Source organism: Eucyclogobius newberryi, unplaced genomic scaffold, assembly GCF_026437365.1.
Source record: "Eucyclogobius newberryi isolate DKJ021-1_F unplaced genomic scaffold, fEucNew1.0.hap1 SCAF_2, whole genome shotgun sequence".
Taxonomy (NCBI): domain Eukaryota; kingdom Metazoa; phylum Chordata; class Actinopteri; order Gobiiformes; family Gobiidae; genus Eucyclogobius; species Eucyclogobius newberryi.
In genome coordinates, this window is record NW_027315834.1 from 23,458,976 (window position 1) to 23,479,221 (window position 20,246).

Genomic DNA, 20,246 nt, shown 5'->3' on the forward strand with positions numbered 1-20,246 from the left:
TAGTCATGTTCTAATATTGTTCCCTCATGAAAAACATACCTTGAATAGCATTTAGCTTCATTCACGTTAGTTTGATGAATCCTGGTTAGAAAATCTTCTCCCCTCCGAGCATCCAAAACACTCTGAATGAATCAGTAAATCTCAGTGCTGAGACCCGGAAGTGAGAGACCAGCTTGAAATGCATTGAACATGTTTTATCTTAAACTGTGTATAATTCTCTGCAGCCAGTAGATGCAGCTGGTAATACATGTAATTTAAAGGTTGAATAGAGGATTTTTGATGACCAATCAGAGTCTCATTTTCTTGTGGCGTGGACAGCACCGTAGTTCTCTCACATGTCAGTCATTCCCTGCGTGCTAGTGCACACCTCCAGGCTCGTTCTGGCTCGTTCCCAGGATATCAGCACGTTCCCCTGGCTGCGCATGCGTGGTTGATATGCCGGAGTGTGTTTTAACGAAGCTAGCAGCGAGTTCCTTCAGTGTAGCTCCACACTTGAAAATGAAGTACAAACGAAGTACAAAGTACAAAAATGGCTGAGGGACAACACAGAAAAACTGAGTGTTCGAGCTCGCTCAGAAGACGGAAATCTGTAGAGACAAGAGATGCGATGTAGCGTGCTCATGTACGAGGTTTGAGCAGGTAGTCTCTCAGAACAGGAAAGAACAGGAGGGTGGGGGTGAGTGTGCACGTGCACATTTTAAAGAAAAGGACTAACAGTCACTAATTTCTCAAATCGGCAAAAAATCCTATATTCAATTTATATATATATATATATTATATCTTTAATTATAAAATTTTCTTGTTTTGAAACATGCGATATCAAACTAAAGGTACTCAAGAGCATGTTTAAAGGCTGATAACTATACAAATAATGCATGATATTTAAAAACACCATAATACTGAGGCTTTACCCTGTGAGCTTTAGATTAATGTTATTGGTACAATGGTTCAATTCTACAACAAGAACAACTAGACTTGGGATACATTTTGTCCAGTCTTGCAGGTTAAAACTTTTACAATCTCCTTGACCTGCTTTCTGTCTGCTCAGGATAAATCAAAGTACTTCCCGGCTTCTTCCGCATGAGTGATGTGACATTCTCGACTTCTCAAGCGCTGCGTGTCTTTTGCCTCCTCTCTTTCGGATGACAGCTTGTACTGGGATTTCTCTCGATCCTCTCTATTGGGTCCCTCCGTGCACAAATAATACATGGGCACAATGGTATGTTAATGTGCAAGATGTCTGCTCCACTGTAAAGTCATCAAAGGAAGTTGTGAGAAATGTTAACGGGACAGCTGGATCCATCAGTGTACTGTCTGTTTACTTGCACAATAAGACAAGCAAGTCTGGTGTGCTAAAATAGAGGACGGTGAAAGATATTTACTTTGCATGCAATGTGCTACTTTAATTACCTGTGTTAATTTTGTGTTAATAAATATTTTATTAGTGTCCTTTCACAGTCTATTCACCATCAGAAACAAAACATTAGCCGCTAATTGCGCAATACTATGAGCGCATTGTAAGCGCTCATAGTATTGAGCGCTTACAATGCATCTCTTGAGCTGATCAAAGAAAGTTATTTTTATGTGAGGCGTGCCTTAGGGTTCCATCAACAAGAGTCTACTATTTATACTTTATGGAGTAGTATGTTGTTTGCATTGGATCTTGTGCACCTGTCTCTTATCCATTACTTTTCTTACATAATAAAGCTATTAACTGTGACATTTTGTGTGATCATGAAGTTTGGGTTTCCCTCTAGTAAATGTTTGGATTGAAACAACAAATTAAAATGTGTATGGCTCTTTCCCATCTCTGGGTTAAAGTTAAACTAAGCTCATTGTCCAGGCCAGGTGGGTTTCCCCCTGGATCTCTGGTCTCTCAAGATCTGGAGATGGTCCCTGAGTGTGGCAGTAGCTCACTGCTCCTGACAGGTTTCCGTACCGGCGTTGAAGGATTGGACAAATGCAGAGGTGTTAGCCATATTGTGTTACTTGAATAGAGGTCTCATCTAATTTTAGACATGTTATAAAAACATTTTGATGTGCATTCAAAGATTGATCTAAAGAGCCAATCATTAAATGAAATGCTTTTCCTTTCTCTGAGTGGTAGCTGGTTTTCTTAGATTCTGCTTTTGTTTCGTGATAAGGCCTGCCTTGTTTCCGACAGCACACACGCAGTAATTAGGGGTCTAAATGAAAAGAAAGATAAACAAACATCAAGGGGGAGTCGTGTGGTGGGAGCGTCTGAAAAAGCAGCAGGAAGCAGCAGTTAATGGGGCTTTATCTGTCTCCTTACTGTAGACACACATCCACATGTCTCTCCAGGGACACCACTATCATTCCCTCACTCTTTCTCTGAGCGCTGTGGGCTCCTCCCACTGGACCACATCTCAATTCAACATAAGAATACTATTCTCAATTCATAGTGGTTTGCCTTTTTTATTACAGATTACATTTTTCTGGTACTTGCCAGATCCCTGTTTCAGTTTAACCTTCTAACTCTTGAAAAGTGGTGCATTGTTATCAGTCAATGAATCTGGACACATTTGTAATCAGGTTTAATCTTACAATAATGGAAATCCCTGCTATGTTTCCACAACTGTTTTTTGTCAATTGTTTTCCAAACCAATTAAATCTAAGAACATGACAATATAATTTCCCACCACTTTCAAAACGGCTGTGATATTATTTTGCCCAATAATAAACATATCTTAATATAGACTAAATATCAACACTTTCATAACTCATCTTCCTTGTCATTGTGGCCATTAATCATCAGAAACTGGTATACAGGAAATGATCCTTGCTGCCTTAATCCTCTTGTCAGCATTGATTTGTCAGCTCCTCAGTAACTGTATCCCTCCATATTTTACTGGTATCGGCAGATCTGCATTTGCTCATATTACACAAACTAGGTAAAAGTCCTCTCTGCTGGACTGTGCATCAACAGCGAAAAGCAAAAAGTTAGAGCATTAAAATAAATATCGGTTTTCCCAAAGAGAAGAACAATGACTCTAATTTGTATTCACGCTTTATCGCTACAATTTAGAACTATTATCTGGAAATCATCTCAAGATAAAATATATCAAAGTGACCATGCGAGGGGGGTAACAGGGCCCATTGATCAGTAACACGCTTTATTGGCTTCTGCTGAAGTCTTTATCACCACCTCCCCTCCCACTTCCTCCCCTTCGCCGCGCCTCGTAAATTCACCAGAGCTAATTGGACATGACTGCGTTTATGTTCCGCCTTCATAAATTTCTGTTGGTGAAAGGAGATAGATCAATTTTCCTCGAGTGCGCTGTCTCGAAGCGGAGCAAGACCATTCAGCTTTCTTCCCCCGCGCCTCACCTGGTCCCCACCTCTCTTCCTTTTTCACACGTTAGGTCTCAGGATCTATAAGTGACCACTAAAGCTAGAGGTGGCAGGAGAACAAAAAAACAGGTTTCAAAAACATATTGAAATTCACATAGTGGTTCGATAATTTTGTCTGGTCCTGGACTGATCTTAGAATGAGAGTTTTTTTCCTTTGCTCTTTACTTACCCCCAAAAAAGCAGATTGCGTCCTTCAATACAAAAAGCTTTATGGGAGGAAGGACAATACATACAATACTTAGGTCCATTACTGTAACTATTTACCATCTCCAATCATTACATTGGTTTCAATTTGTAAAACACACCAGGCCCCACTATTACAACTGTTGGTAATGTAAATCCCAAACAAATCATCTCTTCTTTCTCATTATCTATCATTATCTCATAAAAGATGTCAACAACAGCTGTTCAACACACATTTACTGCTCTCTCACTATCTTTTTTCCACCTGCTTTCGGTGCTGCTGCTTCTTTTGGGGTACTTTCCAGAAGCATTCGGCAGGAGAAATTCTTTGGAGCAGAGCAATTCGGGGAGTGAAAGACAGGCCTTGGGGATTGCTTGTTTGCAGCAGTGTCCAATTTTCTCAAACAAAACTCACACACACACAAATGCACTCCCAGAGCTTCAAAAAATAAAAAAATAAAAAGGGAAGTAAACTGTCCAGCAAAAAGACATCTTAAATAATTCAGGAGCCAGAGATGACCTTGATTGTCTTTGCAATCTAAACCTTCAGTGTGTGCACCTTCATCCTTCATGTGACTGATGATAATGAAGATTCATTATATAAGCAGCCTCACTTACATTTGTTTGGTTTTCCCTGCCCTAAATACATTAGACGATCGTCAGACCCACAGTGTGTGACTTAGCATATGCTTGAATTATTTACACAGGATACGGTAAATGGCTATTGCGTGCATGCTGTTCTGCGAGTTCAGAGCTGCTCTCTGATTGGCTGACTCTTGTGTAGAGAGCTGCAGTGGCGTCAGAGGCCTACTTTGAGCTACCTGCTCTCTCAAGTATAGTATAAGCCATGCACAGGACCAAATAACTAAATAATGTATTGTGGGCACATCTTGTTCTCAGGCCCAGACCTCAGAGGACAGCTCCCTCTGAATGCAGTGTGTTTGTGAAATAGCGCCACACGCTGGCTGCTCATGTTATCTTTTTCAAAGAACAGAAACTCTTTGTCTATTTGTGGTAAAAATCTGTGCAAATACCAAAATAACTAATCTTAGTTGTCACAAATATTTTTCTGATTATTAGTACTGGAGTACATACCCACATACTGTACAATGTCCACAGACTATTTAACTCTTTCATTGTCAAAAAAGATAAGATTATTATTTAGTGTCAGAGTAAAGTCGCTGATAGAAAAGGATATTGGCTTCTGTGTGTCCTGCATTGACCGTCCTAAGACCATCCAGCTTGATATTAGTCTGTCGTCCCTTCGGAGCCCTTACTGCAGCAGAATTCATTTTAATGAACGCTATTGCAAAGACTAACACCTGGGGAGACGGGGAATTGGGTGGGACGTTATTATACATCCCCTTATTTCACAATAAGGAATATCTTATCTTATCTTATCTTATTTAAAGACACAAGCTGCTCCAAGAGAAGAGAGGATGAAAAGTGATGAAGAGACAGAAAGTGCAGTGACAGGAGTCGGGCCCGGGTTTGTACAGCCCCCCAGAGAGTTCTTAGACCCCAGTGGTTGTTTACGTCTATGCTTTACTTAGTCGGCATGGTGAGGAAAACCAGCCCCCTCCTCAGGGACAATATGGTCGCCACGTGAACTTCACAACTCACATCTGAACCACTAATGTTTAAAGGCATACGGTTATAAATGAGTGTGCCAACGCATTTGGAAAACTGTGCCTACAGGCCCTAACCCATGCACCTTATTTTTCACTCTTCTGTTGCTGTAAATAATAGTATTTTTAAAAGTGTTTTAAAAGTCAGTGTTGGTAACCACTAAACACACATACACAGGTTCTGTGTAAATCTAGTGAGAGTGCAGTGACTGCTCGGTGAGGGGATCAGCCAGAGGACAAGGGTTAATATAATTACCCACAAAACCTTGGGACTGAGAACATCATTAGTCAGAGAGGAAAGAGTCAGCCCAGTCTCCAGCCACAGGCTCAGGCAGACGGGAGGTGCCAACAAAGAGACTATAACACGATTATGTACTAAAACTTTAGAGGGTGAAATTAAAAATAACATCTGGTTGTAGAACGTAACTCTACAATAACAAGTAAATACAATTCAACAAGAATAAAAAGTATTAAGAACAATATTGTATATTTATAACAAAGAAACTACTTGATTTACATATACTTGATATAATAAAGTTAACATTGGTTTCAGACAATACCAATTAAAGAATCAAGCTTTTAAGTGTCGGGTGCGGCAATTGTTCTATAGCTCATAATGGATCATGGATCATGTAGACTAAATTAAACTTTAGCCTCAGCTGGACCTTTGTATTGCTTTAATAAATGTAGTTACACAAGAGGGATCAAATCAAGACCAATAAAGTTTCCACCTTGTGCCTTTAGAGTCCTGAGTCTGACTTTTAATATGTCCAGAGTGCATCCACAATATTAACCCAGGTGCGATCTGGCCATGGTATGGTGATTTCTATATTATATAATAATTGCATACTGTATTGTGTAATTTAATATTAACAGGTAATTAGACATAAAATGCAAATGGCATAAGCCTATTGAAGAAAACAAGAAAGTAATCACTTTTTTCTGTTCTGTGTGGGTTGTATTACCCCCTTTAATGTACGGTAAACAGATGTGTTTTTCCAAGAAATGTTTTATGTTACCTCACCTTTATTGTCATCTTTATGTTACCTCATAAACGGACAGCGGATGAAAATTAGCCCACGGCTAATCCGACGTGTTTACACCATGTGTTTCATGTATGTTCGTTAAAAAAATATACACCGTATTTTTATCACCGGAGTATAAGTCGCACCAGTCAAAAAATGCATAATAGAGAAGAAAAAAACATGTATAAGTTGCACTGCAGTATGAAATGCTGTTGCAAGTGTGAAAATAACAAACAATATTACATATAAAACTAAAACTGATGTCTACAACTGAACCTTTTTCTACAACCTATAAGTATATAAGTATATGAGTATATGAGTATATGAGTATATGAGTATATGAGTATAAATATAAGTATAAGTCGCACGCCGGCCAAAACTATGAAAAAATGTGCGACTTATAGTCCGGAAAATACGGTATAAAATATATAAAAGAAAAGGAAAATGAAGGAAAATGGTTTCATAGAACCAGTTCCATCCAGTTCTGAGCTGGGTGGTGCGGGAAAAAAGTCTATAGAACGTTTGAAAGTAGACTAAACGCCATTGACCCATTACGGAAACATTGAAAACTTTCTGTTCAGGAAAAATAAGTTGTTTCTCGATGGGTATTGTGTAGTGCTTACAGAGTTTAGAAGCGCAACTGGCGGTGTGAAAGTTCCCTTTATCGATCTACTAATGCACATTCTGAGTTTTAAAAATTGAAGAGTACCTTTGAAGAATACATTGATTACATTCAGCTGATGCACAACCAGGGATATGTAGGAGTGTAGCGGTGAGAGCAGATTTAGCAGTACGCCAGACGGATGGTTCTTTTCTCATCGACTGCTAGAGATCGCACATCTGGCTCTCGGTGCGATATCGTTCCGAAGTTCATAATGCTGTCAGACCCATGACAGTTATGGAGAAAGAGCTCTATTTCCCGATTCAACTAGCGGTCAAGGTGGAGGACAGAGATGGGTATCTCTGTTTTGTTTTACTGTTGAGAAGCTTAAACAGCAGCAGATCCAGCTAGAAAAGTGGTTAATAACGTGCTCTGAAGATATTGGAGGCAGAGAGTCTGAAAAGTAACGCATCGGACACTGAAGCCGATTGAGCGATTGGGCATACAAGCATACAAAGTAACATTCGGTCCTGACCTGTATGATTCTACATCCGCCTACTAGACCATGCCTACCACTCCGGAACATAACACAACTGTGTGAAAACTAATGATGACGGAGGATGAGGAAACAATGTTGTAACAAGGTTAAACCCTTGCATAATATGTCTTTAAGCACTGTGCTCTTGAGAAAGTCAAGTTCTGCTAACGGTGTATCCTGCTATGTAGTTGATTATCAAATGTACTTGTTTACGACGTTTCTATTAATGTAAAAGTGCGATGTGCACTGTCTGGGTTCTATCAATGCTCCAATAATTTTTCTTTCACTTCTTAAGACGTACAGTATGTATAGATTGTTAAAGGGGGTTAAAGGTTGTTACAAAAAGGTTCTTTTGTCCACTCTGACTGATTTGAAGAATAATGTCCGAATAAACACAATCTCCTTCACTTTAAATCAGTCCAATGACAACAGTATTTAAGTAATTTAACCATTACATTGCTATACACAAGGATTTAAATGAAACAATAGAGTTGTCAAAATGAAACAAAGCAATACTAAAAGAAGTATCATATCTAGATACTTACGCATTTGGAAACATAAAGAAAGCACTATTATTTTGTGTTGAAAATAATTGTCATTTGTCAAAAAAAAAAAAGTTTGCTTGTTATAATCGTGGCATTGAAATCCGTATTGAGTGCCAAGGCTTTTCCTTTTCAAAATTTATCGAAAGTTGAGTTTGACATTTTCGTTTTGTGACAACACTAAAATGAACAATTAAATCCATTTCATGTCAATAGTGATTGTAGTACCTGCATAAAAAAACAACCATCTTGCTCAGAGCTATCCCCTCAACACCACGTCCCCCCTCTTACAATTCCCAGCATGCTTTTCGATTAAAGACTGTGTCAGGAAATTCCCCCTTCGCAAGATGCTGGTAAGGCAGTGCACAGAGGGGCAAGTAGGAAGAATATCTTTATTCTATTTGGGAATTTAAAAGAATATGGGCTCAAGGGTTGGAAGATAAAAAAGAAAGAAAAATCCATTAGAGGAAGAGTGGTGGGGGGAAAAGATCAGTGTAACAATAGACTGAGACTGAAGGCAGAACTGCTGACTGTAACATTCCCACCTTCTGAGGGGAAATAAACTGTGATTATCAAATCATTTACACCCATCGTGCCATAAATCATTGCATATGAGAGGACAATGACACTTTCCTCCTGCTGCTTTCTGCATGCCTTTCTTTTCAAAGCAGTGCTCATGAATGATCTAAAAAGTGATCTGTTTCCAGCTGCTTCAAAGGGAGATGGATCGAAGTGGGAGGAGCCACAGAGCAAGAGGAGGGGGTCACGAAGCCAAGCCCGGCCGTGCCTCAATTCTCCTTCCTCGCTTGCATTTCTGTCCTCGTCTCCTCGTCTCCTTGCTTCTTCAGCTGTCAGTCAAATGCGCCATATTAAGCAGTGACCCAAAGCTCAAAGGAGACAAAGGAAGGAGACCACAGAGGACACATGAGCGAGGGTTCAAAAGGCAGACGGAAGATTCAATAATAAAAGTGAATTTGTCTCCTCGCTGTGTCTCCTCACTCCTCGCTGTGTCTCCTCACTCCTCGCTGTGTCTCCTCACTCGTCGCTGTGTCTCCTCACTCCTCGCTGTGTCTCCTCACTCCTCGCTGTGTCTCCTCACTCCTCGCTGTGTCTCCTCTCTTCTCGCTGTGTCTCCTCACTCCTCGCTGTGTCTCCTCACTCCTCGCTGTGTCTCCTCACTCCTCGCTGTGTCTCCTCACTCCTCGCTGTGTCTCCTCTCTTCTCGCTGTGTCTCCTCACTCCTCGCTGTGTCTCCTCACTCCTCGCTGTGTCTTCTTACTCCTTGCTGTGTCTCCTCACTCCTCGCTGTGTCTCCTCTCTTCTCACTGTGTCTCCTCACTCCTCGCTGTGTCTTCTCACTCCTCGCTGTGTCTCCTCTCTTCTCGTTGTGTCTCCTCTCCTCTCACTGTGTCTCCTCTCCTCTCACTGTGTCTCCTCTCTTCTCGTTGTGTCTCCTCTCCTCTCACTGTGTCTCCTGTCTTCTCGCTGTGTCTCCTCTCCTCTCGTTGTGTCTCCTCTCCTTTCACTGTGTCTCCTCACTCCTTGCTGTGTCTTCTCACTCCTCGCTGTGTCTCCTCTCTTCTCGCTGTGTCTCCTCTCTTCTCGTTGTGTCTCCTCTCCTCTCACTGTGTCTCCTCTCTTCTCGCTGTGTCTCCTCTCTTGCTCGTTGTGTCTCCTCTCCTCTCACTGTGTCTCCTCTCTTCTCGCTGTGTCTCCTCTCCTCTCGTTGTGTCTCCTCTCCTTTCACTGTGTCTCCTCACTCCTCGCTGTGTCTTCTCACTCCTCGCTGTGTCTCCTCTCTTCTCGTTGTGTCTCCTCTCCTCTCACTGTGTCTCCTCTCCTCTCACTGTGTCTCCTCTCTTCTCGTTGTGTCTCCTCTCCTCTCACTGTGTCTCCTGTCTTCTCGCTGTGTCTCCTCTCCTCTCGTTGTGTCTCCTCTCCTTTCACTGTGTCTCCTCACTCCTTGCTGTGTCTTCTCACTCCTCGCTGTGTCTCCTCTCTTCTCGCTGTGTCTCCTCTCTTCTCGTTGTGTCTCCTCTCCTCTCACTGTGTCTCCTCTCTTCTCGCTGTGTCTCCTCTCTTGCTCGTTGTGTCTCCTCTCCTCTCACTGTGTCTCCTCTCTTCTCGCTGTGTCTCCTCTCCTCTCGTTGTGTCTCCTCTCCTTTCACTGTGTCTCCTCACTCCTCGCTGTGTCTTCTCACTCCTCGCTGTGTCTCCTCTCTTCTCGCTGTGTCTCCTCTCTTCTCGCTGTGTCTCCTCTCTTGCTCGTTGTGTCTCCTCTCTTCTCGCTGTCTCCTCTCCTCTCGTTGTGTCTCCTCTCCTTTCACTGTGTCTCCTCACTCCTCGCTGTGTCTTCTCACTCCTCGCTGTGTCTCCTCTCTTCTCGCTGTGTTTCCTCTCTTCTCGTTGTGTCTCCTCTCCTCTCACTGTGTCTCCTCTCTTCTCGCTGTGTCTCCTCTCCTCTCACTGTGTCTCCTCTCTTCTCGCTGTGTCTCCTCTCCTCTCACTGTGTCTCCTCTCTTCTCGCTGTGTCTCCTCTCTTGCTCGTTGTGTCTCCTCACTCCACGCTGTGTCTCCTCTCTTCTCGCTGGGAGTACCTCACCCATTTCTGACAAGGCTCCTGGATTTCCTCACATGAAGTAAGAATCGCATATTTCATTCATCAGGAGTACTTTTTGTCCATACATTTGTGACCCATAGTAAAATGGGAAAAAAAAACATATTAAGGGAAGGTGTAGAGACGACTGTGGTGTGTGTGAGAACTGCAGAATAATATTTACTGAGCATCACACCTCACATCATTCATCACAAAATCACACACCCTGGCTAGTCCCATGGAACTACAAGTTAATCCATCATCTGCCTTCCTGTTCTCTCCTCTCTGCTCTCACACCTTCCATCCAGTCACCTTCACTCTTCAAAGGACAAATAATACAAAAATGTGGCATTATTTGAAAAAAAAAACCCCAGTGGCGACAGTTAGCAAAGTCAAATTCACAGGAGCGGCAAAAAGACTGGAGGCTGCAATCTGTGAAGAGAAGTGAATTAACGGTTTCTCGAGACCTGTCATGTTCATTCATGCCTCCGCTACAACAACACGTACGCTGAACCTGCATACAGACACAGACATTTAGGCTCATTAGCCTCGCCTTCTAACTGCGGTCAAACTGGAAAAGAACAAATCAGGGTCACTGCAGGTTACCCCTCGCAGGTAATGAATAGATTGTTAGGATGTAGTCTTGTGGGAATGATGAAAAGCGTTTCACACCTATACCCACGCATATCAGAGATTTATAAGACTAAGAGTTATTAGAGCTGGGCAGTATATCAAAATTTAGATCATATTTGAATGTTGCTGTTGCTTTTAATGGCGGCTGGCAGCCAACTGCAAAGGTGCATTTACCGACATCTAAATTATTCTTTAGACTCATCGTCGACTTGTCGTTTTCATTTGAACGTTGTTTTGAATAGTGTGTATTGTTTATAGAAAAACAAAAGCTATAAAAGAAGCTGATTAAAAGTTATGTTGCATTTTTGTGAATAATTTTACAGACATTTCGTTTGTTTGATAATTCAACCTCAACTGAAACACATTTCTGTTGGACTGACATTGTCTAAATATCGTGAACAGGATAAAAAAACATCGAGATATTCTTTTGTCAAAATCGCCCAACCCTCATTCATAATCTGCTTTTCCCCACCGAGATGTTGTTGCTCTGCCTGAAGTGTTCCTCCTTATGTAGGCCAGGGGACCCCCAAAATAACTGACTCAAAAAGGAACGTCTGTAGAAAAACGTCTGTGTATTTTTCAAGTAGTAAACCTTTTAAAATGATAAAATAATAATAATAATAATAATAATAATAATAATAATAATAATAATAATTATTATTATTATTATTATGTATGCATGCAATAAAAGCACCTGTAATTCATTAAATGCAAGATAAGTGTAATGCCATACCGTGGAAAAGTGACATAGCACACCTTTAATAAAAAGGTTTGTAGCTTGAAAATGATGATACTATATTAGATAAACTATATGTGTAAATTACTATTTAAATTAAAAATAAAGCATTATTTTAGTGTGATGTGAAAGTTTCTGTGTAGTTTGTGATAAGATGGAGCGAGCAGTGCACACATTAGCTCGGTCAGCGGGGGGGCAGGACAGCACAGGAGGAACACACACAGAGAGATGGAGATAGATGAGTCCAACGACATGACTGAAGAAACTCTCTGCATTTCATTTGCGAGCTTCTGGCCTGTTTTCCTGCAACCTTACGTTAACTCATTTTCACAACTGGAAAGTAATTGGTTGATGGAGAGAAGACTCTAGGCCTTGAACAAGACCAGGCTTCTCATGTGTAATTAACACAAATGTGCAAATGATATTTATCTGGATCATCTAATGCCAGATACCCAAATGGTGATGACTTATGAGCATAATTTGTGTTTTTAACGGTAATGCATGAATTAAACTGTCAATATTAATTCAAAAACTTGAATTGACACAACTTAATACGTTTTACTACTTTTAAATGTCACTCTTCTCTCATCAAGCAATCAAATCAGATGGAAAAGTCGAACCGCTTGCCACTGATAAGAAAAATATGATGCAAACGTTGTCCTGCCCCATCTCCTTGCCTCAGCTTTGACCCTAATCCACTTACTTAGCTTTTCCTGAGCTCACTGCCTTCCTTTTATTCTATTATGAAGAGCGAGCATATGACCTGCTGCTTATTTCATTAAGAAAGCCCAACCGATGACCCCATGTCTTATCCATAACCATGGGACTGCTAAGGTTCAGTGTAGTTCAGCAATGGCCCTGATAGATGGGATGGTGCGGAAACAGAGGGGAAGATGGTGGCCATACGAATCCAAAAGCACCGATTAGAACTGGAGCTCTACAGTCAATGTGATTTTACTGATCTAAATGTTGACAGAGCTGAGGCGGCACTGCCATGTCTTTGATGGAAGTGATGGGTTTCACTTGGCCCATCACTGAGGAAATAGCTGAATCTAAAATGTGACTACAGCCAGTAAAATGAGTCTAAAGCACTGTGCTTTCAGAATCTGCCCATTTGGCTTTGGAGTTAATGTTATAATCGTGGGGGCACATTATAGTTAACCTTGGCAGACTGTTTCCACTAAATGTATGCATTAGCTTTCCATTGATTACATTTTATATCCTTTTTTGACAGATGTTATTTTTCTGATTGAGCTTTTCGTTCACTTCAACACTATGCAAATTCATAGAAACTGACCAATTGAATGTAAAAACATATAATATAGGATTGTGGGAACTATTCAGCCAACAGTATTTTCAAAAGCAGTCGCCCTGACTATGGCTGCAAGGTTTTGTTTCGAAATAGAATCAAAGTAACAATTTTAATTTACACAATAGTACTGTGATTTCCCCCTCAAACATCAAAATATCCAATCTTATCCTACTTCTAACCTTGTAGTTAAGAACTGTACAAACATGTTCTGAAATAAAACCTTCATAGGCATTTTTCAGTCTTTTTTTGTAAAACATTTAAAATGCTTGAGCTTTAAAGAGAAAACAAAAAAATCTAATTGCACTCACAAATAGGAGATCTTCTACTGAAAGTGTTTTTCAGACTTCCTATAAGTGATCTGTTCTTCTGTATCTACCTCTGTATCTACCTGCGTTGCACCAATGAAATTTCCCCATGTGGGACAATAAAGGAATATCTTATCTTATCTTATCTTAAAATCACAATCTTTTGATCTATTGTAATTTTTGACAATGAAATGAAAACCTCACAACTCCACGCATTGCTTTTGTTCTAAGAGCACAGAGAGAGGGCAGTTTGCAAAAAGGTAGACGCTCTTTTGCTTTTTATTTTTTATTGCTATAATTTGCAACACTTTGGAAAATATCTTGTTTGCAAAATGTGCTATTCAAATACAGTTGGACTGGACTGGATGGTAAGAGGCTACTTTGATTCATTGACCTTAAGAGTCTTTACTGTGTGTTTTTAGCAAAAATAAATTAATGAATGAACTTGTGGGGTGGTTAAGGCACAGCACGCGTATACCAGGCTCCAAGAGCAGCCGGCTGCAGTGTTGTGAGTTCGAATCCTGACTCTGCTAGTTTTGCATGTCCCTCCCTTCTCTCTCATCCCCATTTCACACTGTTCTTTCCTGTCTTATGAAGCCTACGGGCAAGAAAAAAGGAAAGAAAGAAAAAGAAACATTGATAGCAGTCGTTCATAAAGAACAGTGGACATACAGTATGGTCAGGAAGTGACTTCAGTCCTGTGCCCATCGATATCACCAGCATATCTCATTACAGTGGTGACCAGTGCTTCTGATTATAAAATCCCATTCCACTCAAGAGCCGTTGTCCAGGCTCCAGGAGCGTGGAATATTCATTATTCAGATTTTAGGCATTGCAAATCCCAATATGCTTCAGAGGCCAGACAAGATGAGATGAAATAGCTTAGCCTTTTGTCCAGGGAACATTGACTAATCGTCCTGCACCCAAAAAAATCAATCTCCTAAGCGTAAGCATCAGACACTCTTTATTGTACTGTATGTAGAGGACCCCCAGCCGGTATCACCTAATACTCCTGCTGGCCGCTCAGAATAACGTATTGATTTGTGATTATGTTACGGTAGGTGTGGGTGGCCGGAACGGAAGACGTACTGGCCTCAGTCATCTCCTCTGGACTAAATTTGGATCAGCTGTTACCAGATCCGGCACATTCTGACACGGGCACCAGCGGCCCCCTGTCACGGCCCCCACACCTCTGTGGTGACAAGTGCAAATTAGTGATAAATGTGAGAACCAAATTACACAACCAAAAAAGGTCAAAATAAGGTACACAGGAAAAAAGTAAAAAGAGTTGAGTCTGTAAGGCCTCTCTAGATTGTTGCTATTACACAAATAAAAGTACAATAAATGAATTACATTTTGACAAATCAGACGTGAGACTGAAAGAGAAGTCGGGCCTCCCTGCTCAGACTCCTGCCCCTGCAACACGGCCCTGGATAAAGCAAACGATAATGGATGGATGGAGATAATTGCAATTCTGTATTTATTATGAATTAGAATAAACGCATTGTCAGTGAACCTTCCTGTTGATGTTTAGCATTTATAATTAATCTGTATCTAATGATGTTTATGGTGGACCTCGGTGCTGCTGGATGTCCTCTCTTCTCTGTGATTCTGTGTTGAGCCTGAAAAGTGACTGTGATCAATACCTGCAGGCTCTTTTCACACAGCACCACAGGGATGGTTGTTTGTGTGTGCGCTGTGTCAGCGTTCACTCAGGACTTCATCAAACACATACCCCACGCTTCAGCCTGTGCTATCATCTCCAGCACTCCCTCATTTCTCCCCTTTTTCACCCATGGCCCTGTCCATACACACTCGTCAGTCCATCCGTCCTTCCATTCTGGGCCATCCCAGCAAGCATGTTAAATACCATTGAAATGTCAGCCGGCCATATCGATTGGAATAATAATTCTGAAAGGTGGGAGAGATGGCTTGTTGATGCTAAGCAGGCGTGTGATGCTCCACAGCATCCTTCACTGTCACAAAGTTGCCATGTAAGGCTTTCCGGCTCCCTTGGCAGAGAGTGCGCGACGACTTACGTTGGACCACTGAGGCCCTATGTTTCTATGTCATTAATCATTGGCCCGCGAGGATCCACGCCGACAGAGACGGTGTCATCGAACGCCCTCGGATCACACTGCCTGTGCGAGCGTGTCGGCCTTGTCACCTGCCTCTTTTCTCTATCTGTCACATTTGAGTGTAAAATGTCTGATGTGTTTTGATCGTGATATTTTAATGATGAGGCCATATGAAACACAAATTAATACAATTATCATTAATTATAATCTACATTATTTTATCATGTTTTTTTTACATTTCTTTATGTTAATATAACAATGTGCCCTTTCCTCTGACAGGCAAGCTCTGATCCACTGACGCTAAAGAGTAATTAAAACAATACTCTTTCAAAAGACCCACAGGTTATTTGTCTCCACACTCTCTGGAGCCAGAGAAGCAAGTCATGAGTGGATGCCTTTTAAGAACGCAGGAAAAATGTCATAAAATATCATTATAATGCTAAAATATGCTCTTCAGTGTCAACCTCCAAATTTGACAGGGTAGGTATGTATATATGCTTTACAGAATTGTAGGTACTTGTAAAAGGATGTGCCAAGTTTGTATTTATTTAAATAGAAAATTCATAATGTATGCATGCCTTATATGATTATATATACTTTGCTATGATTATTCTTCATTGTTTTATGCTGCACCTTAATGCCGAAACAAGTTCCTATGTTTGTGAATTTTGTTCAATGACAAATGGCAACAAACCTTTTTCTTATTCTGATTCTATATCTTGTTAAGAACTCTCATACGTAAACATATGTATGTTGAGGACATGTGTTTGTGCGTATGTCTGACCTGGCAGGGACATCAATGTTGGAGATGGCGTAGAAGTATTTGAGCAGATTGTCTCTCTGGACGTAGGTGCCTCCGAGGGCAGGCCTGAGGAGCCTCAGCCTCAGGTTGGTGAAGGTGAAGAAGTCCCTCAGGCCCTTCATACTCTCCATGCGTGTGTACAGGTTGTCCATTTGTTGTAGTCGGAGCCCAGCAAACACAGCAAACCTCCCCCGCACTTCGAACTTGACGTTCTTCTCATTCTTGGAACCGACCCAGCGTGAAAACTGCTCTGTGCAGATGACTCTGGTGATGTTGGTGGGGTTTAGGTCAAGCACTCGTTTTGGTTGCATGTTGAAGGCATCCAGGCAGTCATCGGCATAATACTGATAGGGTTGCCACGAGCGCCCGTGGTCCATGGACTTATCCAGCACCATGATGGTGGGCCGTCCGTACTCAAACGTGATGTGCAGGTCATCAGTGAGCTCCAGGCTCTTGTTCCACGACAAAGTGATGTTGGCCAGCAGTGGCTCTGGGTGGCTCCTCCATGTCACCGTCTGCCAGTACGTGATGAGACCATTGCGCTCGCGGTCCTGCATCAGCTGAGGAGGGTGAGCCAGATCCGGGTTCGACGCATCACATTCATCGCTGCACAAGTATGGGTTCTCCTACAGTGACAGGAACATAGAAATGTAAGTGAACGAGTGAATCATAGGCAAGTTGGTAATGCAATAGCTTACTTTTTTTAAATAGATTTTTCTCTGCCTGCAAAATTAGACAGTATACTTTGAAATGGTGCTTTTGTTAATGAGGCAGTGCAGGCTCACTGTCCACTGAGGACTAGGCCAGAGCTTAAAAGTAAACTTGCAGAACAACATAAGAGGAAGTGTGAAGGTCAAGAGGATTGTGCATCATCACTCTCTATGCATAGACAGCAGAGGGCTGCTGCACTTTTAACTTTGGAGAATTGATCCCGCTGTTCTGGTGATGCCAAGACTTTCAAGTCTCTCCTCCGGAGGGAGAAGTCAACAGAATTATTTACTCTTCAAAGTCTACAGCACAGACCATAATGGACATGTCTCAACACAATCATTGTTTGTAAAGTATCTGGGATAGGGCATGTAATTGTAAAAATTAAAATGACGATAATAATTATTATTATTATTAGGCCCGAGCGCCACAAGCTGGCGAGAGGCCTATTAATTCCGTAAGGTCGTGTGAAGCACGGCTGCGAAAGTGCGCACGTAGTGCGCACGAAATCGAGCGCGATGCGCTCGCCCACTTCCAAACACTCAATAACGCACTCCTCCACTCATGCATGCCACGTGCATACTAATTAGTAGTAGGAAAATGGAACATTACCGTTGTAAACGGGCGAAGCCCGTGCAAAAGTGCGCACTAAACAAGCGCTTTCATATAAAGCGCTAGATCACGAATACGTTCCCCATCTCTTGCATGAACCGTGCATATAAGCATGTAATGCAAAAATGTTACATTATTACTGTATAGAGGGCCAAAAACACAAAGTGGGCGGAGCCCACTCAAAATTAACGAAAGTACCCGTCAGTGACCAGGGAAAATGTATAGTTTATGATATTTGAAAAATGGGAAACATTGTTTTTGCATCGGAATATTCTTTCTTTCTTCTTGGGACCAACCTCCCTATTTTTCACCCAGTGAACATTGACGAAAAGTCACAAAAATGTGCACACCTCTAAAAATCGTGCCTCTCTACATTCTGGCTATCTCCCTGTTCTAAAACTAAAATAATTGGCGCGTTAGCGCCCCCAAATGTACCAAAAATGCATTGAGAGATAGGAAATGACCAAAAAAAAATCTGATCGTAGAATCATGAAATTTGGCCCAGAGATAGATGGTGACAAGAGAAGGAAAAAATATTACTACGGCAACGCCGTCCGCCCAACCAAATGTTGGCCATATTGGTTCAAAAATGGCTAAGCATGACTCCGGCATTTTTTCCAAATGCCGTACTTTTACAAACTCCTCCCAGGGCGTTGGCCCTAAAAAGCTGAAATTTGGTGAAAATGGTGCTGAGGAGTGGGACATCAAAATTTATTAAAATGGCTTTAATACCTGTCACGGTCTCTGTGCGGCGAAGCCGCAAACTGTAGCTAGAATTTCAGAAATTTCCCAAATTTAAAATTTGCTGCTGTTTGAGCAGATAAAGTCAGAATTGCGTCAAATTAGAATCAGTTGTTAAACTCTTTGCCCTAAACCTACTTGAAGTTAAATAAATTAATTTGGCTTGACAGCGCCCCCTACAGATTTTATATGGAGGGTAAAATCCATTGTTTTTCCTGCTTCCGAAGAGTGCACACGCTTTTTTGCTCTCTCCGCTTGCTATCGCTGCTTTGCTTATTTATTTTGCTTTTTAATCAGTTTTTGTCTTCCAAACATTTTTGCTTTAGACTTTTTCAAGTAAACCAAGGATTTTAAGAACATTTTTCCAGTTTTAACGACATATCTGACGCCAGCGACATGTCCGGGAGAAGAAGGGAGAAAGACTGTGAACGCTGTCGGAAATATCAACAAGAAATTAATGAGCTGAAAACACGGATATTTGTTTTGGAATCTGAAAAAGTTCTTCACGATACCATTCCTGTGTCAACCGATGGTAAGAAGAGCATACTTTTTACAAGAAAAACTGCTACTTTCAACCTAAACCGCAGTGACTCTGTGTCGTTTCCAAAACTGTCTAAAAACCAGAAAGACCAGGCTGTTTCTTGGAACAAACTTGGAGCAAAGCCTAAACGATACAAAGATAACGTGAAGTCACCTAAAATACAGCTCACCAACAGATTTTTACCACTTTCAGAGATGGAATTAAATGAAAAAAGGAAAGATGATGTGGCCAAAATACAGCGAGGAGGATCTGTGCCAGGAGCCAAGGTCACGCAGATTGTTTTAGTTGGGGACGGCGCGATAAGTCACGTGACGCATGAAAAGATAAACACACATTCTTTTCCAAGCGCCACTGTTTCTGAGATAACGTCACTCCTTCCAAATATTATGGCTAAGCATGGAGGACCGAAACAGCTGTTATTCGACGTGCTTGATAAAATGGAAATCAAAACATTCATAAGTGGACCTCTTCCAAACATCGACAGGAGGATAAACAAGTTTAGCCGGCTTCTTCAGCTGAACACATGGCTGTCCAAAGAGTGTACCCCTAGAGGACTACACTACATTGAGAACTTCTATCTATTCTGGAAACGAGAGGACCTGTTTAAGAGAAATGGCCCCCACCTATGCAGAGGTGGAGTGAGGGTGCTGACAGAGAACCTGCTCCACGCTCTGAGGCATTGGACTGGGCCTGGACAGGGTCCTGAGCAGATAGTTAGAGAAGAGAGGAATGAGAGAAGAATTCCTGCTCCATCAGCCAGAGACCGAGCCAATGTTTCAACATCAAAAGCACCACAACCTCAGCCTCCACCAAAGGATTCATCAGCAGCTGCTCCACCACCACCAGCAAAGGATTCAGCTCCAGCTGCTCCACATTCACCTCCACCGCCTCCAGCAAAGGAACAATCTTCAAAGGCCTTGGACCCATCTGTGACAAGCCCAACAACATCCCTGTCATCGCCCCTGCCTTCACACCAGCCCTGGGTTCCCCCTGCAACATCTACTCCCACTAAAGATTCATCATTCTCCTTCTCATCTCCACTCTCACCCATGGGCCTTCCCAGCCATTTTGAAAGTCTGATCAAATCAGGCATTAAGATGGCTCCACTCACGCCCAATATAGCAAGGGCTATGTCAATATGTATCAACTCTTCCCTGCACAAGCCGACTACACCAAAAAAAGCCTCACCACCCATCCCCCCTCGCCTCTCACCTGGTCCCAAACTCTCCTTGGCTACAAAAGCCCCACCACCCATCCAACCTCGCCTTTCACCTGGTATCTCCCATAGCTAGG

The 20,246-nt window shown here is 41.8% G+C and overlaps 1 protein-coding gene across 2 annotated transcripts in view; it reads right to left on the reverse strand.

Moving 5' to 3' along the window:
• ntng2b (netrin g2b) overlaps positions 1-20,246 on the reverse strand; it is a 69,571-nt gene that overhangs the window by 35,431 nt on the left and 13,894 nt on the right. For both annotated transcript variants that reach the window (XM_072454599.1, XM_072454604.1), the window contains exon 3: positions 16,334-16,977. In XM_072454599.1, the coding sequence (XP_072310700.1) occupies positions 16,334-16,977 (644 nt within the window). The remainder of the gene's footprint in view (positions 1-16,333; positions 16,978-20,246) is intronic.